The sequence below is a fragment of the Mus musculus genome, chromosome 16 (genome assembly GCF_000001635.26).
Source record: "Mus musculus strain C57BL/6J chromosome 16, GRCm38.p6 C57BL/6J".
NCBI classification, from domain to species: Eukaryota; Metazoa; Chordata; class Mammalia; order Rodentia; family Muridae; genus Mus; species Mus musculus.
In genome coordinates this window covers 44811650-44839190 of record NC_000082.6, presented here as the reverse complement: position 1 = coordinate 44839190, position 27541 = coordinate 44811650, and the positions used below count along the sequence as shown (strand labels likewise).

The window sequence follows — 27541 nt, the reverse complement described above, 5'->3', positions numbered from 1 at the left end:
ATACCTAATTAAAAAAAAGAAATCAACTCCTATTTCAAAGTAACAAACAAACAAAATAAGATGAATGAATCTATTTTTAATAGTTTTCCTGATATAAAAGGAACAGACTTATATTTAACAATTAAAAATATATGCCAAATATTATCAATACATGCATTCCCAATATTTCCATCCAAAGAAAAATGGAGGGACAAGTAATATCATCCCATTACCATCCTTTTAGCATGTAAAGTACTCCAAGTATTCCCACCTACATATATAGTTCAAAGACAGCTGCTCTTTGATAAGTACATCAGAATAGAATGTTAAATATACACAATTCATAATATCCATAAAACTATTGTGCATGACATGTCAGAATTTTTGAAGCAATACAAAGAGTTGAAAATACTGTCATTACAAATGCTTCCTCTCTGTCTCTCTTGTAAACATGACAAAGATATGAATCCAGTTCCATTAAATAATAGAGTCAAAATTATAACTGCTAGACATATCTCCCAACTGGTTAATTAAAAATGGAGAGTATAAATGTGAAAGTAAGAATATAAAAATACAAGTATAAGAATATTAAGAAAGGCACATTCAAACACAATCGAAGAAAATGTAACCTCTTCTGGGTTAATAATTTTAAGATGAGTGTCTAACAAACATGAAGACAGCAGGGACAGGTAAGCTGGATTGCAATGAGAAAGTTGATTGCAAATGGCTGTTTTGTTGTATTGTGTCCTCAGACTAATGGACTTCCAGAAATCTGGATATTCATGTTCTAGAAATACACAAAAACAAAAAGAAATTACAAGTGTTACAATTAAGCCAGAATAAACAGAATCTCACAAAAATGAAGAAACTACTAAACAAATATAATGTTTCAGCAACTTCATTTCTGCAACAGACTCCCCATTGATTGGCCCAGGGTAGGTCCCTCCTAGGTCAGAACTATAGCAAGGCAGAATTTTTCACAGAGCCCTGAGCACCTGTGCCTGGGATTCTTTGCTCACACAGGCTTGATGCAGAGGAAGGACTGAGGGAACACCTATGCCAGGGTCACATCATATATTTTCCCAGTACACTGTGAATATAACAATGCCTTTTTTCTAATGAATTTTAACATTTTAGTTTCCAGTTCCTACCTGGCAAAATTTCTCTTCTGGAAGAAAGCAAATCCTACGTTAAGAAGAATAATCACCAAAAGGGCCATTTTCACATAGAGAATGGTCAGCAAGGAACGGGGGGTGGTCATTGTACCTTTAAAGACAGGCAAGTGTAAAATATCAGATCAGTTGTATAATAGCTTTATGCAAGAAATTAGAGGCAAACAGCTTTAAAATCATTTTAAATAGTCCTAAAGTTTTAGAGAGTATTAAAATCAGAAAACCTCATGAAGTGTAATTCAGATACAGCTCATACCATTATTTCAGGATCAAGTTTAGGAATCAAGTTTAGTTTTTGTGCTTGATAGACATTAGCAAATATTTCAAAGTGAAGAAATGCATACTAAATTTTGTTAAAACATACAGATAAATAAGTAAAAATGGACAAAATTTCCCATGCAAATTTTATTGTATTTTAATGAAAATATAATTACATCATTTCATCCATTCCTCTTCCCACCTCTACCCTCCCCCAGGTCTTACCACTGACCAGTGCTCCCTCTCAAACTCCTAGCTTCACCTTTTTAAATTGTTACTGTTGCATATTCATACAAGATATGAAAATGACAATAGGGGGCCATCCCTGAGAGAAGACTGCTTTTCCCACTCTTGACACCCTCAGTTACCTACAGTTCTTTGTCTAAGGGTGAGGCCTAAGTGAGATTTCCCCCTTCCGTGTTTGCATCTCTATTGTCCAGGTCCTGTTTAGGCAGTCATGTTATTGAGGTTTCATGAGTGAAGTTTCACCTACATTTCTAGAATATGCAATCTTCCCACAGATTTCCTGTTTTTCTAGCTCTTACCCTGTTTCTGTCCCCTATTCTACAATATTCCCTGAGCATTAAATGTAGGAATTGTGCTGTGAATGTATCCATGGGGGCTAAACATCCTATGATCTGTGTTCTCTGCATTTTGACCATTTGTGGCATTTTGTGATGTTTTCTATTGCAAATAGAAACTTCTTTGGTAACTGTTAAGAGCTATGCTTATTGGTGAATATAGGGTATTTAAAATTTAGATAGGCAATATGGTAGATCTGAGGAGGGCTGTGGCAGATTCCTCTGTTATCAGTGCCTTCACTAACACACTGAGTTATTAGCTAGATCTCCACTACCAGTCATGATTTTCCTACTCTTAAGTGAGCCTTAGACATAATTGGACAACTATTGGTTGCTGCCAAGATATGATTGCCACTAACACACTTTAGGCATCAAGCTTGCTGGTCATTGCTATGGTTCATAAGCTTATCAGCTAGGTAATACTACCTGTTGCTTCCCACTTGTTCAGCTTGCACAGCCTCTTTGCTGACTATGAAAGTTACTCCTTTGGAAAGATGTTTTCAGGTGAAATTAGCTAAGACCCTCTAAGTTCTCTGTCTGAAGTGTGTCTCTATGACATCTTTTATACAAAAAGTTCTGTTCTTTTGGAAGGAATAATTTCCTTTTCATTAAAAAAAGTAAGAATTCCACACAAAGTATTATGATCATATTCACATCTAACTCCTCCTATAACTCCTTCCAAATCCATACGCCACTTTGTTAACCCACAAAACTTGTGTCTGCCTTTTAATAGCCCACTGGCTTCAGGTTATGTTGTCTATATGCTTCTGGGTTGGAGCCTACCAGGAGCAATACCCTTAGAGATAACTGACTCACTCTCCTCAAGAAACTATTAGCTGTCCATAGCTCCTAGGTTTGAAGAGCAGGGACTCTTGAGCCCCATTCCATTCTATGTTGGAATATTGACTGGCTTGGTCTTGTTTGCATCCTATACAGGAAACTCCATAGCTCCTAGGTTTGAAGAACAGGGACTCTTGAGCCCCATTCTGTTCTATGTTGGAATATTGACTGGTTTGGTCTTATTTGCATCCTATACAGAAAACTCCATTGCTATGAGCTTGTGAATTCAGAGATCCTGTCATGTCCAAATGCTTTGTTTCTCTGATCTTCCCTGATTGGTGACTTTTACAATATTTCTGCTTTTGTCTTCCTTAACCAGTTGAGAGTTATTGCTTTAACTACATTTCACTGAAAAAAGAAACTTTCTCTAAAGAGATATGAGTTGCACTAACATGGAAACAGTGATGCAAATTGAGGAGGTGGTTTTATTATGTGTCCATTTTGTAGAATAATAGAGAGTGAGCTGCCCATCCTGGACACACGTAGTGTACCAGGTGGCTTTAAATCCAAGCAGAGGTAATTAGCAAGCTTTACAATTTTCAGACCATTAGTGGACCCATGGGCATCTTATTATTCATGGACATCTTAGCTGTGTCCATGTTCTAGTTATTAGGACTAGAGCATCTATGAATACAGATGGACACAAGATCTAGGTCATCATACAACACATCTATTTCTCATTTTCTGAGGAACAGCCACATTGCTCTCCACAGCAGCTGCACCAATTGCTCTTCTACAAGTAGAACAGGAAGGTTCCCTGCCCCCGACATCCACTGGCTTTTATTTTCTTAATATTAGCCATTCTGCATGGATTAAGGTTAAAAATCTCAAAGTAGTTTTAATTTGCACTACCTTAATGGTTGAGGATGGCACACAGTTTTTAAATTATTTATTATCCATTTGAATTTCTTCTGAGAACCCTCTATTCAGTTCCATTGCTCATTTTTCAATTTTGTTGTTTAGGCTTTTGTAATGCCATGTATATTCTAAATATTAATCCTCTGTCAGATCTGTAGATAGTAAAGATTTTTCCCCAATCTATAGGCTGCCTCTTCAGTCACTTAACAGTTTTCCTTTGCAGTATAGAAACTTTATAATATCATGTAGTCCCACTTCCTGAGTTTTTATCTTATTTCCTGAGCAACCAGAGTCCTATTCAAAAGTTTTTACCTGAGCATATTCTCTACAGTGTACTCAGTATATTTGGGGCTCTTTCTTGTGGAAGCTTAGAGTTACAGATCTAACACTGAGATCTTTAATCCATTTGGAATTTATTTCCATGCAAAGAGAAGACTCAAGTTTCATTCTTCTACATGTTAATATCCAGTTCCCCAACACTATCTTTTCAGATGCTATGTATTCTTCAGTGAATATTTTCAGAATATAATGAAAAATTGGGTGACTACAGGTACATGGATTTTTATCTGGGCCCTCAATCCTGTTGCATTGATCGATATTGTTTGTATCTGTAATGTTATCATTCTGATTTTGCTGTTTTGCCTGCATAATACAACTTGAAATTGGATCTGATGCCCTGTCCAGTGACATTTTGTTGTCAGTGTGGTTTTAAATGATTTACAAGCCATCAAATGGTGCTAAGTGAGGATGAAATGCTCTAAAACATCTGAAGAATCAGAATGGTTACACAACACTTGCTGCGAGTCGGGGAGAAGTGGGTTTAGGATATTGCATGGTGGCCTACTAGATGAAACAGGTTAGTAGAAGAGGACTTTTTGGGGGAAAGGAGCAACTTAAAAAGACATCTGAGAATGAATTAACCTGAATCCTCTTTGGAACATTAAAAGGGAAATATGGATATCAGATCTATGATCATCAGAACCTATTTCCAAGTTGTAAGACAGCCAAGACTATCTATGTATAGAGACAATATATCAAAAAATACAAAAAAAAATTTTAAAAAGAAAATTATATATGGCCTTTGTTTTCCATCTACTGAAACATAGCTCCTAAAAGAATTGCCAACAAAATAAAAAATCTTTAGCATGCCAATGACTGGTGTCTAGGAGCTCTTAGAGATCTTCATGGTGGGGGTAGTCCCAGAAAGGCTAAATTGTAATTAGAGAGTTAGTACTTGGGACTCTATACTAACACAATCATTCCCACTTAATCTTGTGTGAAGAAAGAATGGCTGGAGATTGAGTTAATCACCAATGATCAAGGATTTGCCCTCAAAACTACATAACAAAATCTTAATATAAATCCTAAATGGTACAGTTTGAGGAGCTTCTGTATGTAGATAACATGAAGGAACTGGGAGCACAAAAATCTTTCAGATGGTATGACGCTCTATACTCCTTCCTCCATAAAGGGTCCTAAGAATCTCTTCAATTTATCTATCTCTGTGTTGGAGTCTTTATATTAAACCAGCATAGTAAACAAGGTGTCTTCTTCAGTTTTATGAACCATTTTAGAAAATCATTGAACCTGATAAGTGAATTATGGAAACATCCAAAATTTATAGCTAGTTGATAAGAAGTGCAAGTGATAACAAAAACTTGTTATAAGTGCTGAAGTGGGTTTCTTTTCCTAGTTAACTCTCAACTTCACAGAGCTTAGAGCCACCTTAGAGGCCAACACAGTATGGGCAGCACCACCGCTGTCCAGGTGACACAGGTTAGCAGGAGTCTGCTGAGCTAGAAAACAGCTTCATGTTTTCTGCTTCATTCTTTGTCCTGAATTTACTCCTTCTTCCCCTAAACAGATTTGTCTACTCTATTTGTCACACAAAGAATGAAGGTAAAACCTTTATCTTTCATGGAAGAATAAGGTAAATATCAATTATTCCTTCTTTTTACAAAAGTACTCACCTTGACTCAGTTCTATGGACAGAGACTGATTACCAGTCGAATGAGAGACTAAGCAGGACACAACAGACACATTGTTCTGCTCCCAGTGGCACGTGCTCCTGACAGTCACAGTGCCATTGCTGTGTGACTCACTCTTAGTGACACAGTCCCCATCTGGAGTCCAAGAGATCTGTGCAGCAGGCTTGCCTGCCATTGCCTCACAGACTGCAGTTCTGTTTTTCCCTGGAAAGTAGGTTACCTCAGGGGGCACTGGAGAGATGGGAAGGAAATAGAGCTTCAGTCTTGTCACAATCACAAGGACATTTTTTCTAACTAAAATTGGTAATGTGAAATAGCACAATATGTGACATTGTCACTTACCCAGCACTTGGAGGTCATAGACTTTTTCTAAATTCCCTTCAGGTGTTACTATCTCACATGTGTAAGTCCCCTCATGCTGGAGGGCCACTGCACTGATCTGAAGTTCAGGACTGTGGTCAGGTGTGGAGGCCCAGGTGATGTTCCTGCCCAAGCAGCTGGTTTCATTGGTCTTTTTATCTAGGTTGTATGCTATTGTGCAGGAAGGCAGGTGTCTGTGTTTTATTATCCATGTGATTAATACTGCATTTATCAGTGGACTAGAAAAGCAGCAGAGCAGAGCCTTTTTATCCATCTGTACAGACATTGTAGTGTTAACTGGATACACAGAGAGAAAGGACGAGAAAAAGAAACCTTGTGAGTTAGGTCTATCCACAGTAACTTATATGAAGTTACACTAGAACAATGCTTGACTAATGGAAGTATTACAGCAATAGTAGATTTGTCTCACATTTCTTTATTTCTGTATGTTCAAACTATCAGAATTAAATATGTTATTCATCTTCTAAAGTAAAGGTTCGAGCATGTGGGCTACGCACATCTTGCACCATAAATCCTCACATTGCTTGGACACTGACATAAATCATCCCTGATGGATACAAGTGTGCTAAGTGGTGATAACTCGACAAACTTATCTGTCACAATCACTTGTGACTAAAGTCAGCCATGTCATCACTTTAACAGGAGCAGAACTTGATGGGAATAAACCATGCTTATGATAAACACTGCATTAACATCTCTACTTCCTGATTTCAATATCACTTGTCTCTTTGGGGAACTCAAGTCCTCACAAGTCAAATCCAAATAAAGCTCAACTAATCCAAGAAAGAAATTCTTAACACAGACCTACCACAGTCTTTTCATCACTCACTCTGAGGTGGTAAAAGTTTAGAGGCAAGGGTTCAGGGTCCCTCACACCATAACACTACATCACCAGACTCTGCTACTCCTCCTAAATCTGTCCAGTAGCCAAGGCATTAGTTACTGTTTCTAAGCAAGGTCAACTCTCCATTCCCACATAATAAGCAAGAATGTTACCTTGTGTCAGAGAAGATGAACTGTCATTCTGTATTGTTTGATTCTCATCAGTACAACTTGACCCTAGAAAGTATTTAAATACAAGTGCTTAAATATTTAAATGATTGTAAGCAGGAATTCAAATTTTATCATCACTGATATGTCAACATCTTCAAAATTACATTTGTAAGATACTAATCAGTCGTTTCCCATTCATGAGTAACTTTATTTTGCCAAATAGTTTACAGTAGCCATGCCTTACTTCTTCAAGCCCCTTACCAGGTCCAGTGTAGACATACGACATAAGCTGACTTCATTAAACTCCATTCTCCAGATCTAATCCCCTAAGCAAAGTTATTTGGACCAATAATGAACACTTCCCGCAGATGAAGAAACAGAGCCATTGTCCAAAAACTATAGAAACAGAATCACAAAGGGTTCATCCTCTCGCTACCTTCCAGCTGCTCTACCTTGTGACTAAACAGCAGAAATGAAGCCGAGCAGGGTAGGAGAATGATGAGCGCCCTTTCCTCTTTCCTTTACTTCCTTGAGTTCTGCAAAATCGTTCACAGTTATAATTATCCAAAGCCAGGCATGGTTGCACAGGGAGGCGAGACAGGAGAATTATGATGTCAGAGCTGCTGGCCATATCTTTAATTTTGGACCAACCTGGACTACATACACTGCTTTATAAGAAAAAAATCATAATTATCAGGTTCTGAAACATTGACCTGTAATAGTTCTATGCTTCCCAGGCAACAATTAAAGACACAGGAAAGAAAAGATAGAATTGTTTGTTATCCTGAGGTACCTACACAACTATGAAGTGCTTTTGTGCTTTTCATACTAAAATTGGACTAATTATAAATGTATATTTCAAACACAAACAAAAGAACACCTATGCTAAATATCAGAAGAGACAACAAAGGTACAGAAAATCTTCAATTAAGAAAATAAAAAGATAAAACAACAACAAAAATCTGTGATAGCTGGAAAGAGGATGGAGTCAGAAGACATGCTATTAAGCAGAATAAGCCCAGTAGAGCAAGGTGAGTGACCCATGGTATTGCATGTGAAACAAAGTGAACCCAAGACCTGAAAGCAGAAGTGGGATTACGGTGGACTGGGAAGGGTGAGGGGAAGAGTAGGGGCTGATGATGGAGGAAGACATTTCTTCTTTCTTTCCTTTCTTCGGAATAGAGGGTGCATTATAAACCACAAGGTTATGGAGGCTTGATTTTAATTGAAAATAGATTCCTTCATAAAATAGGCTATAATTGTGGTTTGCCTTCTCTAACTCCTCCTAGTCCTCCATGCCTGCCCAAATCCATATCCTCTCTTGATTCCTTTCATTAGAAAACAAATAGCAGACATCTAAAAAATAATAGTAAAATAAGATAAATTAAAAACAAATGGGGGGCAAAGGAAAGAAAAAAACCACAAGGAACACATATAGACCCACAGAAACACATTCTCATGCACAGAAATCCCATAAAAACAACAAACCAGAAAGTGTAATGTAGACCTGTAAGGGACAAAATGCCCACACAAAGCATTATGGCACAAAATGCCCCCCAAAATATCATTGATCCCATTTTGTGTTGAGCATCTATTGATAGCATGTTACCTGTCCTTAAGTGTAGTTACATACTCATTGAGACTCCTTTCCTTTGTGAGCAGTTATCAATTGGAGATAGCTTCTGGGTTAGAGTTGGGCCTCTGTCCCGTTTTCCTGTCCAGTGGTGACTGGGACTCCATCTGGCTTAAACCTGTGCCTAGAAGGCCTTATTTCCTTGGTATCTTCCATCCCCACTGGCTCTTAATATTTTCCTGTCCTCTCTTCAGCAGCCTTCCCCGAGCCTTCGAAAGAGGGATTTGATGGAGAAATCCCATTTAGAAATGTTACCTTTTTCCTATGGTAGTATGTAGAGTACCTTCCAGTACCATGAACAATAGTCAGTAGGGATGAAGTGTCTAGGTAAGCAGCAGCCCAACTTCTCCATACTCCATGAGGTACATAGGTTTTGTCTTCAGCAATAGAGCCTGACCATTATTTTGTGGAGATGAACCACCTGATTTTTAACAAAGATGCTAAAATATATGCATTGGAGGAAGGTAACCTTAACAAATCATGCTGTGAAAATTGGATGCCCATATGTAGATGAATGAGAAGAGATTCCTATCTCTCATTCATATAGGAATAAATTCCAAATGGACCAAAGACATTAATATGAGACCTAAACCTCCTGATGCTATTAGAGGTAAAAGTGAAAGAAACACTCAAGGTATAGCAGTAAACAAGACTTGGTAACTTAGGAAATATTCATTCAAGATATATCAATATACAAATGTGGTAGTCACTCAGGATATAAGGCCAACAATTGTCAAGAGATTTCATTAAGTTAAGAAGTTTCTGTACAGCTAAGGAAACAACTGAGTTAAAAGACAGCCTACCATATGGGAGAGAAGTCTTTACTAACTATATATTTGATAACAGACAAATAGACAGAATATACAAAAGATTCAATAAAGTAACAAAAAATCAAATAGTCAAATTAACAAATTAGTTAATGAAATAAGTACACAGTTCTCAAAAATGAGTACAAATGAACAATGAACACATAAAAACTGTGTATTACTAGCCATCAGAGAAATGCAAATTAAAATATAGTGAGATTAAATATCACATTACTCAGAAAACAATTACAGGCTGAAGGTAGTGAAGGTAAGGAGAAATAGTGTAATAACATTTTAATCAAATAAAAATTTTAATTAAATATAAAGAAAAGTATAACAATCACAATATATGTAAATAAGGATATAGAAAAGGGTGCCCTCACACATTGCTGAGAAGAATGTAAATTAATCCCTTGCCCCCACCCACACACAGCCACAATGGGCAAAGAGACACCTTCATGGCAGTGTTGTTCTTCTATCAGTCAGGGGCAGAGCAGATGGCAGTCCTTTGTTCATTCCAGGTTAATGCCTGGCTTGGTGGCTAATGCTGTCTTATGTCTAGCATTCATAAAAATCAAATCCATACAAATTCAAGCTTCACAGCACAGGAGGAAGAAGACAGACAGACCTGTGGAAGACCGTGCCACCCACAGACCTGCCTTCCAGCACACAGCACAAGTAGACCATGGATGCCACCTGCTTGCTGGCATACCAGCCAGCATGGATGGATTATGTCACCCAGGGGTCTGCCAGCCTGCATTGGGAGCCATCACAATGTGGTGGTCAGACAGAGAAGAAAGAGGAGGGGATCTACCTGAGCATCATGAAGAGAGATGGAACTGAAAACTTGAGCATGGAGTTGAGCAGCCTGTTGTGAGTGGCCAGCCTTGCTACCTGAGACCAGGGTGAGATCTCAGCCTAAGCTGCCACTAAGGGCCATGGCTGATTCTGTGGCTATGCAGCAGGACTGAGTTAGGAGTACATATCAATGTACATGGCTCGTATTACTACTAGAGAACACTGGGATGTCCCTGCTCTAGGCAACCACTAGGGACCATATGGATGTCCAGGGACTGTGCACAAGTGACTCTGCCCCTCACTGGCTGCATTGCTCTGAAATGCAGCTGTTTAGAGCTGGCCTAAACAGCACTTGGGGGAAAGCAGACCCTGCACCTCACCCAAGCAACCCAGTGGAGATGGTCCTGGCAGCATGACTGTGGGAGGAGAGCTGACCCTACCACTTGTCTGCCATGGAGTGTCATTGGTACAGAAGTGGTGCTCTCCACCTCTGCCCCTTGCCTCCTCCAGCAGTCAGGAAGGCTGCCCACAGGGTCATGAGCTCAGGAGATCTTGCACTGGCCCTTACCAGCTACAGCACTTGGGATAACAGGCCTTTCATATTGTCTGGGCAGCATAATTGAGCTGGCCCTGTTGGTTGTGGTGCAAATGAGCCAACTCTGAGAGTGAGAGTGCAGGAGAGCTGGCCCCATCATTCCTCTGACATGAGGTGGCCTTGGGGGCTGGGGGGTGTCTTTGCCCTCTCATTCCTTGTTTCCAGAGACAGTCAAAAGAGCTGACCCCTCTGTCATGAGAGCAGGTGAGATATCCCTGACACTTGCAGCAGCATTTGAGAGAGTTGACCCTGCAATTCACCTGGGTAACACCGTAGAGCTGGCCTTGATAGTGAAGGCACAGGTGAGCCAGCCCTGAGGGTGTGAAAGAAGAGCTGGCCCAGCCCCTCACCTTCTGCAGCACTTGGGAGAGTGGGCAATTGACTGGGCAGTAGTGGAGCTGGCTCTGGAGGCCTGGGGGAGAATACGATGACCCTGAGGGTATGAGAGCAGGAGAGATGACCCTGCCTCCTGCTGATGGCAGCAATGGGTGACCTAGCTAGAGTAAGGCTGTAGACAGTCCCCTGGTGATTTGGATAAGGGAGACCCGGTGGGCTGACCAGTTCAGTTACCATCCAGGCCCAGATCCAGCACTCTGAAATAGCCCACTCCAAATCTATATCATCTACAAACAGTTGGGATGCCTGATAGGGCCAGTCCTGCTGTTCTAATGCTGCACAATCTCCATGACACAGGGAAAAAACTGCATAACCAGGAAGAGTTCTGAAGAGGATCCCGTATTGATGGTGTCACAGAAGCCAGAGATCTCAACCCAGACCAATGACTCATTGCAATGAATATTTGCAAGTGAAGATGTGTAGACGGAGGGATATACTGTGGGACACACTGTGTGACATACTAGAGCTTCCAAAATGAGATATTTATTTATTTATTTCATCCAAAATGGGCTGCTTTGTTTTGCTGCTGCTGGTGGTTATAGTAGTGCTGGTGGTGGTGGTGGTGGTGGTGGTGGTGTGTTTAATTTTGGAAGGGGAAGGTGCTAGGACAATGGGTGAACCTGAGGAGACAGAAAAGTGAGGGCACTGGGGTGCATTATATGAAACTCACAATTAACCACAAAGAACATTTTTAAAAAGAATGTGAATTAGCTTCCATCGTATTAGCCAAAATTTAGAAAGCAACAAGAGATTCTTTAATAAATAAATAGCTACATACATTATGTTATATTTGGAAATAGCACTATCACTCAGTGCTTGAAAAAAAAGCCATCGGTGTCAAGGATGTAGATGGAGTGCTTGCCTAGCATTCACAAAAGGCCTGAGTTCAATTCCAAGCCCTGCAATAAACTGGACATGGTAACTTATACATGTAATTCCAGAAATCAGTGGTTAGAGGCCCAAGGATTAGAAGTTTACCAAAATTTAGCCAATCAAGTTCAAGAGTTTATAAAACAGAATCATACAATACAACCAATGGGATTAGTCTCCAGGATGCAAGGCTGGTTCCACATTCACAGACCCATCACACCAAAAGGCTAAAGGGGAAAGTCATTATCAGGAGATGCTAACGAAGCATTTGACAAACTCTAACAGTCACCAACAAAGAACTCTCAGAAAACTATTCAGTCATGTTTAAAAAAAAAAACAGTTTTGAAAACTAGAAAGATTATTTGACTAAATACTTTACAAGAATAATGGTACTCAAATGACCAGCAGACACATGGTAAAGATTAATGACTCTAAAGGAATGACAACCAAAACCCAATATTGATGATCCTGGTGTGGTAGGTCTCTTTCTAGTTTTCAAAACTGGTGAGCAGGATGTAACGTAAATAAGTAAAATAAATTGAATTGTAAAAAAGAAAAGAAAAGCATGTAAATAAATACCAGTAATCACAAAATAAAAAGCAGCTCTTTAAGGAACTTTTTTAGAGCAGACCAATTTAAAGAAAATTGCCTGGCACACACTATCGATATCTTTAAAAGCAAGACAGATGGCTGAATCCAGATTCAGAGCACACTGATGGCAACACTCGGCAGATCCTTTCACCAGATGTGGTTCTATAGCTGTGTTCTGACATTCAACAAGATTAAACATGACTTATAAATGCAATGTAAATGTTTAACACAAGGAGGAACAAAATCACATCCACGAATGATCCAGGGGACAAAATGTGCTTAAGGTACAAACCCCCTGCATTTCTTCCTGGACCCTCTCTCACAGTTCTCCTAGACATATGTCACCATGTGTCATTCTTTGGACTGTGTTCCACAGGTCATTACTAGTGATAACGTAAGATACCACATAATAACATCAAAAAATATTGAGAGGCACAACTCCCTTCCGGTCTACTCCAGCACCGGGGTGCCTTGCCCTCAGAGTCTCCAGACACCCCCAAGGACCCACACAGAATCCCCCTCGGGATCCTAAGAACTCTGGTGAGTGGAACACAGCCTCTGCTCCAATCCAATCACGCGGGACCTCAAACTGCATTAACTAGGGAAACAGATAACCCGGCCTGATCAGGGGCACAAGTCCCTTCCGGATCCCCTCCAGCACCGGGGTTCCTTACACGCAGAGTTTCTGGACACGCCCAAGATCCTCACAGGACCCTCCACAGGATCTTAAGGCCTCTGGTGAGTGGAACACAACCTCTGCCAGGAAGCAGGTTCGAACACCAGATATGTGGGCAACTTCTGGGCAAGAAGAGAGCTTGCCCGAAGAGAATACTCTGACCACTGAAGCTAAGGAGAGAGCAAGTCTCCCAGGTCTGCTGATAGAGGCTTACAGAGTCACCTGAGGAACAAGCTCTAACCAGAGACAACTATAACAACTAGCTTCAGAGATTACCAAATGGCAAAAGGCAAACGTAAGAATCCTACTAACAGAAATCAAGACCACTCACCATCATCAGAAGGCAGCACTCCCACCCCATCTAGTCCTGGGCACCCCAACACACCCGAAAAGCTAGACCCGGATTTAAAAGCATATCTCATGATGATGGTAGAGGACATCAAGAAGGACTTTAATAACTCACTTAAAGAAATACAGAAGAACAAAGATAAACAGGTAGAAGACCTTAAAGAGGAAACACAAAAATTCCTTAAAGAATTGCAGGAAAACACGACCAAACAGGTGATGGAATTGAAAAAAAAAAACATCCAAGACATAAAAAGGGAAGTAGACACAAAAAAGAAAACCCAAAGTGAGGCAATGCTGGGGATAGAAACCCTACAAAAGAAATCTGGAACCATCGAGCGAGCGTCAGCAACAGAATACAAGAGATGGAAGAGAGAATCTCGGGTGCAGAAGATTCCATAGAGAACATCAGCACAACAATCAAAGAAAATACAAAATGCAAAAAGATCCTAACTCAAAACATCCAGGAAATCCAGGACACAATGAGAAGACCAAATCTACAGATAATAGGAGTTGATGAGAATGAAGATTTTCAACTTAAAGGGCCAGCAAATATCTTCAACAAAATTATAGAAGAAAACTTCCCAAGCCTAAAGAATGACATGCCCATGAACATACAAGAAGCCTACAGAAATCCAAATAGACTGGACCAGAAAAGAAATTCCTCCTGACACATAATAATCAGAACAACAAATGCACTAAATAAAGAGAGAATATTAAAAGCAGTAAGGGAGAAAGGTCAAGTAACATATAAAGGCAGGCCTATCAGTATTACACCAGACTTTTCACCAGAGACTATGAAAGCCAGAAGAGCCTGGACAGATGTTATACAGACACTAAGAGAACACAAATGCCAGCCCGGGCTACTATACCCAGCCAAACTCTCAATTAACATAGATGGAGAAACCAAAGTATTCCACGACAAAACCAAATTCACACATTATCTTTCCACTAATACAGCCCTTCAAAGAATAATAACAGAAAACAACCAATACAAGGACGGAAATCACGCCCTAGAAAAAGCAAGAAAGTAATCCCTAAACAAACCAAAAGGAAGACAGCCACACAACTGGTGGTTATCATGTAGAAGAATGCGAATCGACCCATTCCTCTCTCCTTGTACTAAGGTCAAATCTAAGTGGATCAAGGAACTTCACATAAAACCAGAGACACTGAAACTTATAGAGGAGAAAGTGGGGGAAAGTCTCAAAGATATGGGCACAGGGAAAAAATTCCTGAATAGAACAGCAATGACTTGTGCTGTAAGATCGAGGATTGACAAATGGGACCTCATGAAGCTGCAAAGCTTCTGCAAGGCAAAAGACACCGTCAATAAGACAAAAAGACCACCAACAGATTGGGAAAGGATCTTTACCTATCTTAAATCAGATAGGGGACTAATATCCAATATATATAAAGAACTCAAGAGGGTGGACTCCAGAAAATCAAATAACCCCCTTAAAAGATGGGGCTCAGAGCTAAACAAAGAATTCTCACCCGAGGAATACTGAAAGGCTGAGAAACACCTGAAAAAATGTTCAACATCCTTAATCATCAGAGAAATGCAAATCAAAACAACCCTGAGATTCCATCTCACACCAATCAGAATGGCTAAGATCAAAAATTCAGGTGACAGCAGATGCTGGCAAGGATGTGGAGAAAGAGGAACATTCCTCCATTGTTGGTGGGATTTCAAGCTTGTACAACCACTCTGGAAATCAGTCTGGCGGTTCCTCAGAAAATTGGACATAGTACTACCAGAGGATCCCGCAATACCTCTCCTGGGCATATATCCAGAAGATGTCCCAACCGGTAAGAAGGACACATGCTCCACTATGTTCATAGCAGCCTTATTTATAATAGCCAGAAGCTGGAAAGAACCCAGATGCTCCTCAAAAGAGGAATGGATACAAAAAAATGTGGTACATTTACACAATGGAGTACTACTCAGCTATTAAAAAGAATGAATTTACGAAATTCCTAGGCAAATGGTTGGACCTGGAGGGCATCATCCTGAGTGAGGTAACACAATCACAAAAGAACTCAAATGATGTGTACTCATTGATAAGTGGATATTAGCCCAGAAACTTAGTATACCCGAGATATAAGAGACAATTTGTAAAACACATGAAACTGAAGAAGAACGAAGACCAAAGTGTGGACACTTTGCCCCTTCATAAAATTGGAAACAATCACCCATGGAAGGAGTTACAGAGACAAAGTTTGGAGCTGAGACAAAAGGATGGACCATCTAGAGACTGCCATATCCAGGAATCCATCCCATAATTAGCCTCCAAACGATGACACCATTGCATACACTAGCAACCTTTGGCTGAAAGGACCCTGATATAGCTGTCTCTTGTGAGACTAGGCAGGGTCCTAGCAAACACAGAAGTGGATGCTCACATTCAGCTATTGGATGGATCACAGGGCCCCCAGTGGAGGAGCTAGAGAAAGTAAGCAAGGAGCTAAAGAGATCTGCAACCATGTAGGTGCAACAACATTATGAACTAACCAGTACCCCGGAGCTCTTGACTCTAGCTGCATATGTATCAAAAGATGGCCTAGTCGGCCATCACTGGAAAGAGAGGCCCATTGGACACGCAAACTTTATATGCCCCAGTACAGGGGAACGCCAGGGCCAAAAATTGGGAATGGGTGTGTAGGGGAGTGGGGGGGAGGGTATGGGGGACTTTTGGGATAGCGTTGGAAATGTAATTGAGGAAAATACATAATAAAAAATATATTTAAAAAATTTTAAAAAATAAAATAAAATAAAATCCAGAAAGTAAACAGTTGGGGAAAAAAATATTGAGACAAAAATATTACCTGCATAGACCAGGGGAGAGTGGAAGGAAGGAGAAGAGAGGAAAGAGCAAGAAAGAAACTAGAGTTTCATTAAGAGAAAAACAAAATATATCACTAGTAATTTTAAAAATTCTACAATGTTAATTGCTGTGATTAAATATATACCTAGTAATGAAGCTTCAAACTACATGAAGCAAAATTCAACTAAATTAAAGAGACATGTTGACTGTTTCATGATCATTGATGGGAATTTAAACTCGGCTTCCTCAAAAATGAATAGAGCAATCAGAACACTAAAAATCAGTATAAACAGAATATAGTAATAATGGTATTAATTATAATGACCAAACAGACATTTATAAAATCAGTTCCAATGTACATAATAGATAGGTATTTTTTTCAAGTGTCCTAGGTACATTTATCAAAGTTCATTATGTACTGGATCACAAAACAAATATCTACATTTAAGAAGGTTAGGGGGCCATTAAGATGGCTCAGCAGGAAATACAGCCAAGGCACATGTAGAAAAGTCTGAGAACCTGATTTTGAACCCTGTGGGCCACATAGAAAAAGATAACAACTCCTATAATTGCCTTCTGACCCACGCACAAATGCTGTGTCAGGGGTGCATTCACATAGACACACTCACACACACACTCACACACACACATACAAATACACATGCAGAAATACATACACACAGTAAATACATATATAGTTTCTAAAACAAAACAGAAAGTGGAGGTTAAATTACTTTCATGCAAAGGTCTTTCAGGCTTTTCTTAATTGTTGAAAATGGGTTGTTAATGATAAACTTGAACTCAGACAAACTAAATTTATACATCTTGAAGAAGAACATAGCTGGTATTTTTGTACTTGAAGAAATGTCAGTTTGCTTTTACATTGATCAGTCTGCTTAGGAACTATGGTTCTGGTGAGACAGAGCTAAGGCAGAGAGCTCTAGCACTTTAGCCGTTCTTATAAGGGTTATTTCAGATTCTGCTTCCCCCTCCTCCCACAAGCATTACTTCTAATGCTTTAAGAAAGACTCCATACTCTCTGGCCTCTGGCAGCAATGCACAAACTGGCCTACATGCAGACCATGGTATCCCCCTTTCCCTTTCAGCACAGGACTGCTCCCTCCCAGCTAAGCTCAGTGCCTCCACTTTACCATAGATCAGATGATATTCTCTCTCTCCCTCTCTCTCTCTCTCTCTCTCTCTCTCTCTCTCCCTCTCTCCCTCCCCCTCCCTCCCTCTTTCTCTCTCTCTCTCCCTCTCTCCCTCTCTCTCCCTCTCTCTCTCTCTCTCTCTCTCTCTCTCTCTCTCTCTCTCTCTCTCTCTCTCTCTCTCTCTCTAATTCAAGTCAACTGTAAAGATGAAGCAAGCCAGAAATCTAGTACAGGATTTTTCAGGCAGTCTCTAATCTTCAAATTCATGATAATAACTAATAGTCTCCTCAGTGGAATATTTGTAGAAAACTTGTTAACAATCAACTTAAAAGTAAATGGTAGAGTGTTAAATTGGTCCTACTAGCCTGAAACAAAGGTGAATGCCTATAATTCAAGGAATCAGGAGAGGCTGAGACAGGAGGATTATCATAGTCCAAAGTTAACCAAAGTTAACAATTTCATTTCCTAAAGTTCTCAGAATGTCAGACTTACCAGACACAAAAATATTGATGAAGATCAGCAAAGTCAAAGTCGGAATCCTCCCCAGAGCATGCATCTGGAGTGGAACCTAGTGAAACACAATTCGTAGCCCCCTGGGTGGACTCAGTGATTCCAGCTTGGTCAACTTTGTTTATGCTCAGTTCACCGATTTAGGAGTGACTTTCTTCCTCATTTCTCTATCTTTATCTTCATCTCCAGTCTGCCTCCAGTTGGATGACTAAGCCTTCACAGGAAAAAAAGACAGTGATGTTTGCTGAATGATAAAGAAAGAAGCCAAAGCATAACTCCTTCATTCTCTCACAGTATTAAAAGATTAAGACACAGTTTATGGCAATTCCATTTTAAGGCAGTAATTTTTAAAGGGTAAATCGTATACTGGAAAATGAGCAAACCTTATGTATACAGCTGATGAATCTGTACAAATGAACTTGGACAAGCATTTCCCAAATTTCCAAACCAGGGTCCTGCCATTTTGTTTCTCAAAGCTCTCGCCATGCCTTTCCTTGGTATTGCTTCTCAAGAAGCAAACATGGCTCTGACATCTATCAACATTTGCTCATTTTGTTGTTTAGTGAGCTGCACATAAATGAAATGCTTTACGGAGTTCATCGCTGTATGCTACTTTGGACTTACAAAAGAATATATGGTAACTTATCAGTTTCTCTGTTAATTTCAATCGCTCTATTTGTTGTCAAACATCAACAGAGACTGGTAGCTGACATCTGTTCATCACTGTTGTCACTATCATTATGATGACTATATGGGATATTTTGAGAACTGTTACATGTGCAATAGAGAATTGAATTCTGCTTTTTAGGGAGGAATTATGTTTCTGTCTGTTGGTGCTAATCGTTTTATAGTGTTCTATAAGCTTCTATTTGCCTGGTGATGGTTTATCCAGTAGTTTTAGCCATTACTAAAAAGTAAAGATTCAAAACATCCACCTAATATTACTTCCTTTTAATACTACCCACTGTCACTTCATGCATTGGAGTTCTGTTCTGTTGTTGTTGTTGTTATTGCTGTTTGTGTGTATATGTACATATAATATATATGTGTGTATATATATATATATATATATATATATATATATATATATATATTTACAAGATCACAACATATAGGTGAGATATTCACCTTTTATCAGTATGAAACATCCTTTTTTGTCTCCTCATAATTTTTATTTTTTGCCTAAACATTACTCTGTCTGATAGAGGCCATAGTTAATTAGTTCTTTGGGGAAGGTTACTATTTACATAAATATATATTTCCATTCTTTCATTTGCAACCAAGTTGTATTTTGATCTAAAGTTACTCATTTATACACAAAACATAATTGGAACACATTTAGTGCCCCCCCCCATTCTATTGACCTCTGACTTTAGCTACAAAGTTTAATCAACAGCATGATTTAAGACAGGAAAAACGAATTGTTGCTGCTTTTTCATGTGTTCCTTCTGTCTTATATATCAGTTGCATACATCTCAACTTCTTTTAATTACTTTCTATTTCATTTTTTCTAATGTTATTTTCTCTCTCATTTCTCTTTTGGGGTTTTGGGTATGCTGAAGATTGTAAATTAAATTAAATTAATAGGGCTAGAGAGATGGCTCTGCTGTTAAGAACACTAGCTACTATTGTAGAGGGCTCAGTTTCAGTTTACAGAACCCACACAGCAGATCACAATCACCTGTAACTCCAGTCACAGGGAATCTGACACTCTCTTGGCCTCTGTGGGCACCAGTAAGTATATGATATATACATAATGTATATGCAGGCAACATACATATGTATGTTTTAATTAGAAGATACATCTTAATAGTATGTATTTATAACAGCTAGTTTTTTCAATAGTCACAAAAGCCTCAGCTCCAGCATAAGTTTATCTTTTCTGTTCATGTTCTTATTGTCACTAATAACTTCTTACATATGCACCGAATTAACATAGACTTGCTGATGTTTCTTTGCATAATTATCTTTTATTGGTACTTGAATATGCATTCTGTCTTCACCAGTATTGCTGTTTTTTCATTTATGTATGAGTAACGGTCAGTGGGGAGTGTTTATCTGGAAATGTCTTGATTTCTTCTTCATTTGTAAGAGTATGTTTTCTAGGTGTGGAACTGCTGGTTTATGGTTTGTTCCTTGCAGCTCTCATCATCTTGCTGCCTTTCTGCCTTCATGGCTCATGTTTATTATATAAAAGAACATTGTATGTAATGGGCTTCCCTCTGCAATACCTTCTAAGAGTCCCTCTGTCTTTGGGCAGTTTGGTTATCATGTAACATGGTGTTGATTTATTTGTGCTTATAATATTTGGAGTTCTTGAATTTGCTCAAGTGTGAAAAGTCATGTCTTTCTCAAGCTTGAATTTTGTTTTCTTTTCTTCAAATGTCTTTCTGCATTTTCTCTCTGTCCATTCCTTTTGGCTGAACACTGTACATCTGGATTCTCCAGACACTTCCCACAGCAACCAGATTCTTTCATCTTTCTTCAGCTCAAGCCTGTCCCTCGCCATGCTCTCTGCTTCCTTAGCCCATTCAGATCTGCTATGCAGCATCTCTAGCGAGCCTTTTAGCTTAGTTACTGCACTCTGCAGCTCCAGAGTTTCCATTAGGTTCTGCTCTCACACCTGATTTCTTCTTTGGTGGAAATTGCATCCTTCTGCTTTTGTTTATCTGCTTGGGGTTTCCTTCTTCTATTTGAACATACTCTAAATTAATCTCTTCAATGATTAGGTAAGATATCTGTGTTTCTGTAGAGACATTTTATACTTCTTCCTTTCCTGTGTATAGGCTATGATTTCCTGTTTCTTTGTCTTCCTCATTTTTTAATTGTTAAAAATAAATATTTGCACATTATATCATAATGTATCTGACTAGAGTTTAAATTCCTCCTCCTCCTCCTCATCCTCATCCTCATCCTCATCCTCCTTATCCTCCTCCTCCTTCTCCTTTCCATGGTTTTAAGACATTTATTGTCATGGAGGAAAGTGGGTGAATAAAACCATACTCCATTTCTCAGAGTGAGCCTGAGGTTAAATGCCTTCTTCAGGGAGGAGTGTCTGGGAAGGGGAGTTATTGGCTAAGCCTCCAGACCTTTCGTTACCTCATTAAAATGGAGCTCTGTCTTGAGTCTTTGTGACCACAGGTCCTGTCTTCTACTTGTGAAGTGGCTTGAGGTTCTACTCCTACGTGACTGACTGGTGGCCACAAATCTATAGAGAGCTGCAGCCTCATGACAGAAGCCAAGGGTCCTGGAACCAGGAGAGTCACCTGCAGTTCCTCAAGGGTCACCTTGGTTTCTAGCCTTTGCTCATCCAGGAACCAGGCTGCCTTTCATGGTCCTACAGTTTATTTGATCACAGCTATTCTGGCTGGGATAAAATGGACCCTCAAATTTGTTTGGATTTGCATTTTTCTGATAGTTGAAAGTCAGTTCTTCATGGAAAAGGCTGTTGAGCTTGTTTCCAGTGCAGGGGTCACTAGCCAGCTAGGAAGTGGGTGGTAGGCAAGTGAGTTAAGATGCCAACCCTTCCCTTTCTGAAGTTCAGCAGCTCTCCTCTCCTTGTCCATACTGAGTCTCAGTGTTCTGAAAATGTACAGCAGAAGTGGCTTGGTTATTGCCTGGGTGGAAGAGCAGAGCTCTGGAGCTTTTGAATCTACCATTTTTTGCTGATATGACCCAGTAACCTTGCTTTGAAATGGTTTAGGGTCATTTCTATACTACAGTTTCTGACAACAATTTGCATTTTCCTCCAACCCCTGAAGCCCTGCTGACCTCAGAAGCTAAACTCTGCTTCTTTATATTGAAGATAGATAAACTATCTCCTACACAGAAAACCTGCTCATTTTCAAGTTGACCACAGGTGCCCTTACTAACTTCTTCTTGGTCTTCTGGAACACGTCAGGTTCTCTGGTCTCTGCCCTCCTTCACAGCCAGCTAACCAGGTTCACCATTCCCCACGGCTCTGGACAGCCCTTTAGTCCTTTCTCACCTGCTTCTCTATAGGGCCTCAACATTTACCTACTTACCCACATGGATTTCCTGTTTGCGCTGATGTTATCACAGGTATTTACACCACAATATAAACCATTTCGTGTAATAGCATTAACTGCATGAGCAAAAAGACCACACACACACATGTAAAGCATATAATCATTTCGCACTGTGAGATCTCTTGATCTCTCTGTTCATTTCTCCTCTGATCCACATACAAATTTACTCAAAGACTCACAGGTGCTATGTCTTCCTGACATTTGACAAAAATAATGTTTAACCTATTGACACCTCCAAAGAGTGCTGATAATCAGTCAGGATTTGGTTTGTTCCTGAGGGCTGGGCCTATTTTGTTCCTGTCACTCAGACTGAGCACTAGTTCTGGTGACTCTGCTTTGTCTGATCTCACCAAATTATAATAAAGAGCATCACAAAAGAAACAGACACTGTGAACCAAAGTGAACAGTGATGGGATTTACTTTATCCTACCTGAAGGTCTATAACAAAGTGTACAGATCTAAAACAACAACAACCAAAATAAATAAATAAATAAATAAATAGGAAAAACGTGGTATTTCAACATTTAAGAGAATGTAGCGCTTTCACAGAGTTCTGGAGTTCAATTCCCAGCACCCACATCGGATGGCTTTCAACCATCTGCAACTCCAGTGCCAAAGGATCGACAGCCTCTATAGATTAGGTAGATACAAACATGTGCACATGCATACATGCCGACTAAATACACATATACATAAAGTAATAAAATAACTTATTATCTTTAAAGAAATGAGATCAAATGAGGTCACAGTGTAGAGGTGAAACATAGTTTTACAAATGTACCTTTGTAATGGTACATGGTAAAATGACAGTTTTTTAATATAGTTCACAACCTTATTTTTTTCTGTTTTAAAGAATTCCTTTAGCATTTTACAGTGTAATAAAGTTAATTTAAAAAAAAATTCTATAGGACCTGACAGATGAGTCAGCAAGTAACAGCAGGCACTGCTCGTGCAGAAGACCTGAGTTCAGTTCCCGGCACCCATCAGCCAGCTCACAACATCCCATATCTCCAGCTTCAGGTGATCTGACGCCCTCTTCCAGCCTCTATATGCAATTGCATTCATGTGCACATTTACCCACACAAACGCACATGCATACATATACTTAAAATGTTTTAATAAGTCTTAAGAAAATATGGAGGGAAGTACTCCAGACACATTAAAATAGGTGTTTTATGCAGATATCTTCTTTTGTTTACCATGGTTCTTTTAAATTTGTCAAATATTTTGCATTTTGTGGTAGGACAGAAAATTTCTGCTAAAATGACGTTCATTAGAGGGGAGAGAAAGCAATTATATTTCAGTTTTAAGTTCATAGTAAACTGAACTGAAAAGCACAAAGCATTTCTAATACCTCTGCCCTCTGCACAAGCATAGACTCCCCCATCATCCACATTTCCAACTATTCATGGAGACACAGATGTGATTGGTGGAGCTGAGAGAAACAGATCACATAAGACAGCCCAAGCCTCAGCTTTATCTAGACAGCCTGGCAATTTATAATAAAACCTCAGCCTCAGTGTAATGATAGAAGAACAATTTTTTAAATGACAGAATCTCATAACACAAGGTAGCAAATTCCTCAACAGACAGCCCTGAGGTACAAGATCAATCATGACGCCTTAAGCTGTTTCAACAAGTTAGATATGCAGTACTAAAAATATTACACCCATATTTTCCTATCTGTGTCTCTTGACAGCCAGAATAAACTAACTTGAAACTACAGATGGATCATTTCCATTGATTCACAAACTAAGGCTCCAGGGCACTTTGCTACTCATGTGTACTAACAAAATATCTGAATATTCCAAAGACTTCTGCTTCATCAATGTATGATCTTATATTGTGGTTTTGACACTTCTCCCTTTGTAGCTTTTTCTAGAGGACAATGTTAATAAATGTCTGAAAGGTACATCCATCTGGTACATCACGGTTGTGGTACATCATATCCAATGAATATGCCACTCACCTCATAAATATTAATAAAACTTCTTTAAAGCTCAAAGCATGCAACTCAGGATGCTTCTACGCCCACTGTCTCTGGGACAACCCATCCTAACCTCTTTTGAAGTGCTTGCTGTGCTTTGCTAAATAAATTTCTGTATAACTATGTGGGTCTCATCATTGAGTTCCTGCTTTCACAGAGAAAATAACCAGGATACTCCATAACACCACTAGTGTGGGACATTTGTTATAGTGGACAAATCCTACCCTGAGAGTTGATTGTAATTCAAAGTCTTTAATTCATACTACTGTCCACTCAGGGCTGCACATGATAAAGAGATTTTTCATCTCAAATTCAGAAGTGACTTTAGTTTCTTGTTCTACTTTAAAACATAGACATAATTAAAGTGATATTTTTATTTAAAATCAAATTTTTAGATGAAACTTTTTATATTATGTGTATCTGTGTGTTTTGTCTGCATGTATGTTTTTGCACCACACATACGTACAGTGCCTCTAAAGACTAGAGAGGAAGGCCGGGCGTGGTGGCAAACACCTTTAATCCCAGCACTCGGGAGGCAGAGGCAGGCAGATTTCTGAGTTCGAGGCCAGCCTGGTCTATAGAGTGAGTTCCAGGACAGCCAGGGCTACACAGAGAAACCCTGTCTCAAAAAACAAAACAAAACAAAACTAGAGAGGTGTTAGATCTCCAGGAACTGGGTTACAGACAGTTGTGAGCTATTATTAGTCTTTAATTATGTCTATGTTTTAAAGTAGAACAAGAAACTAAAGTCATTTCTGAATTTGAGATGAAAAATCTCTTTATCATGTGCAGCTATTAGTGGGTGCTGGGAACAGATCTCAGGTCCTCTGACAAAACAACTAGTACACATAAGCACTGAGCTATCTCTCCAGGTTCAGTGAAAGGATTTTTAACTTCTTTTTTCAATGCAAGATATATACCTGTATGAATATATACGATATTCACAGAAAAGCATTCAGCAAATACTAACAATGTATTTGACCAATAAAAATTAAGGCATTTGGGTTTTTATGTATTGCTTGAAGTTCATGTAAAAAACATGTCTCATTTTCACAAAAAAATAAAATGTCATTTAAGAATAACAAAATTTCAGAGTCTGACCCACCAAACACAGAACAAACACAGGCTGCACCTAGGCCTCCCCACACCTACATAGCAGATGTGCAGCTCGGTCTTCATGTGGGTCCTGTACGGGGCTGTCCCAAAAGCTGTTGCCTATAAGTGGATTATATTCTTCTAGCTAGGCTGCCTTTCTGACCTCAGTGGAAGATGAAGCATCTAGCCTTGCAGAGACTTGGAGGGCCAGGGAGCCCCACCCACTCAGATGAGAAGTGAGGGGATGGGGAAAGATTGTGGGAGGGAGTTACTGGGAGGGGGATAGTAAGTAAGATGTAAACTGAATAAGTTTAAAAATAAATAAATAAATTTTAAAAAAAATAAGAAACTTAAAAACCTAAAGGACCACTGGTAAATATTTCTACAGTAAAAACAAGTTCTCGTTATAATTATCTAACAGAGTCTCCTGTTTGCAAAGTAGCACATGACAGTTTAAGGGAGTGCTGTGCCTTAAATCTAAAACATCATCAACAAGCTCATGTTTTGGATGTTTTATACATCCGCTGGTGGAACCATTTTGGAGTCTAAGGGCTTTTAGTAACAAAAGTCTACTAGGAGAACCAGCCCAGAAGGACCAGGTCTTTGAAGGGTGTAAGTAGACCCATGTTCTGCCTCCCACTTCTTCCTGCTCCACCATGGTGTGAAGATTCTCCATGATACAAACCCACCACCAAGCACATCAGGCCAAAATGGGTGAGGAAGGGGAGGAAGGGAAAATGCCAGCAGGCTACTTGCTTGTGCATGTCTCTTTAATTCCACCAATGCTGTGATGCCATCTGTCTAATCAGTCAGTATGGGTCTTTCTTATCAACTAAGCTAGGAAAGCCCTTAGAGATACCTCAATCTCCGGGAGATACTAAATCCAGCCAAGATGAAAATGAAAGTATCTTGAAAGTCAGTAAGAAAAAGAAAGAAAAAGTAAAACCAACGAGAAACTTGCTACCCCCAAAGAAGAACCCGGAAAACATTTCAGTTTTGTAAGCTAAAGTAATATGTACAATAGGTAGAAAAATCCTATTTCTCAATGAATGCTAAAAGAAGCCTTGTGTTTATATCAAAGAGAATGGCTCTGTGAGGTCATCAGGGGGAGCCCTCAACCTAAAGCTCCTCAGGCCCTCTGCTCTGCTCACGTTGACTCCCACTGTCTTTACTCCTCAGCTCACAAGCAACCTCATGACTCTATGCCTCTTCATATGTAAGCATCGCAATTTATAACGCCCTCTTGTTACTATATCAGTATTAAGGCCTGAAATTCACAACAGACTTCCCAAAGCACTCTCTAGATCTCTCCACATACACACAACACACACACATAAACATATATTAAGCACTACAACTATAAGTCTACAAATCTACTATATCAGTCCACCAGAGATAAGTCAAAGCTATAATTGAAAATAAGAGAAGAGGTAAAAAGTCACCCTAAAATAGTACATGATTATAATGATTTAAAGGAAAAACAATAAAAAAACTATTTTGGTTTTAGAAATAGAGTTATGAAAGTTAATTCTCAAGGATAATAGCAAGCTGGAGACCATAGAAGAAAAATCCATTACTAGCATTAAATGGAAATGACTGTGTGTGCCTCTGAGTATTTAGAAATAAATGCAAAGCTGTAAGTGGATAGGATTGCCATTTTTCTAAAGGAATAAATTTAATTCCTATAGAAAGGGCATAAGTCAACTGAAGGCATTCACTGCATTATATACCACACTCCAATTCTTTAATGAATCTATTTAGGAATCTAATAGGAGACAAAGTGAGAGGAGGATTGTTCTGAGGGCAATCTCAGTGCAACATCAGGAGAAGAGAAACATGAAAGTGGGTCTGAAATAATTAGAAAGAAGAGCAAATGAAAATTCTAAGTCAGTTTGAATTTTGGAAGAGATAATTCAGTGAGTGAAGAACTTTCAATAACTGGATCCGTAAATGCCAGTCTACTTACCCGTCATCAGACTCTTGCTCCAAACCAATGACGAGCAGAGCAGATCTTTCTGGCTATGTGTGCTCTTTGCAGTCAGATCTTGTGACTTCACTCAGTACTGCAATTTCCTCCTGTGGTCTAGAGCTACATATTTGGCTTTCATGTGCTATTCACATATACTGCAATGCTGTCCAGCCCTCAAAGGGTGTGACCACA

At 39.3% G+C, this 27541-nt stretch overlaps 1 protein-coding gene across 3 annotated transcripts; it reads right to left on the bottom strand.

Annotated features, from left to right (window-relative positions):
- Nucleotides 1–40: 40 nt before the first annotated feature.
- Nucleotides 41–27541, bottom strand: Cd200r4 (CD200 receptor 4). 3 transcript variants are annotated; one of them, XM_006522128.3, is made up of 7 exons: nucleotides 27347–27541; nucleotides 18232–18463; nucleotides 7054–7116; nucleotides 6019–6333; nucleotides 5659–5907; nucleotides 1131–1245; nucleotides 57–766 (listed from the first exon to the last, which is right to left on the bottom strand). In XM_006522128.3, exons 2-7 carry the CDS (start codon nucleotides 18293–18295, stop codon nucleotides 760–762), a joined length of 813 nt encoding a protein of 270 aa, XP_006522191.1. In that variant the 5' UTR covers nucleotides 18296–18463; nucleotides 27347–27541; the 3' UTR covers nucleotides 57–759. The 3 variants fall into 3 exon arrangements, with proteins under 3 accessions (NP_997127.1, XP_006522191.1, XP_011244197.1); XM_011245895.3 differs by having other exon boundaries at nucleotides 7054–8892; nucleotides 27347–27519; NM_207244.2 differs by lacking the exon at nucleotides 27347–27541 and having other exon boundaries at nucleotides 41–766.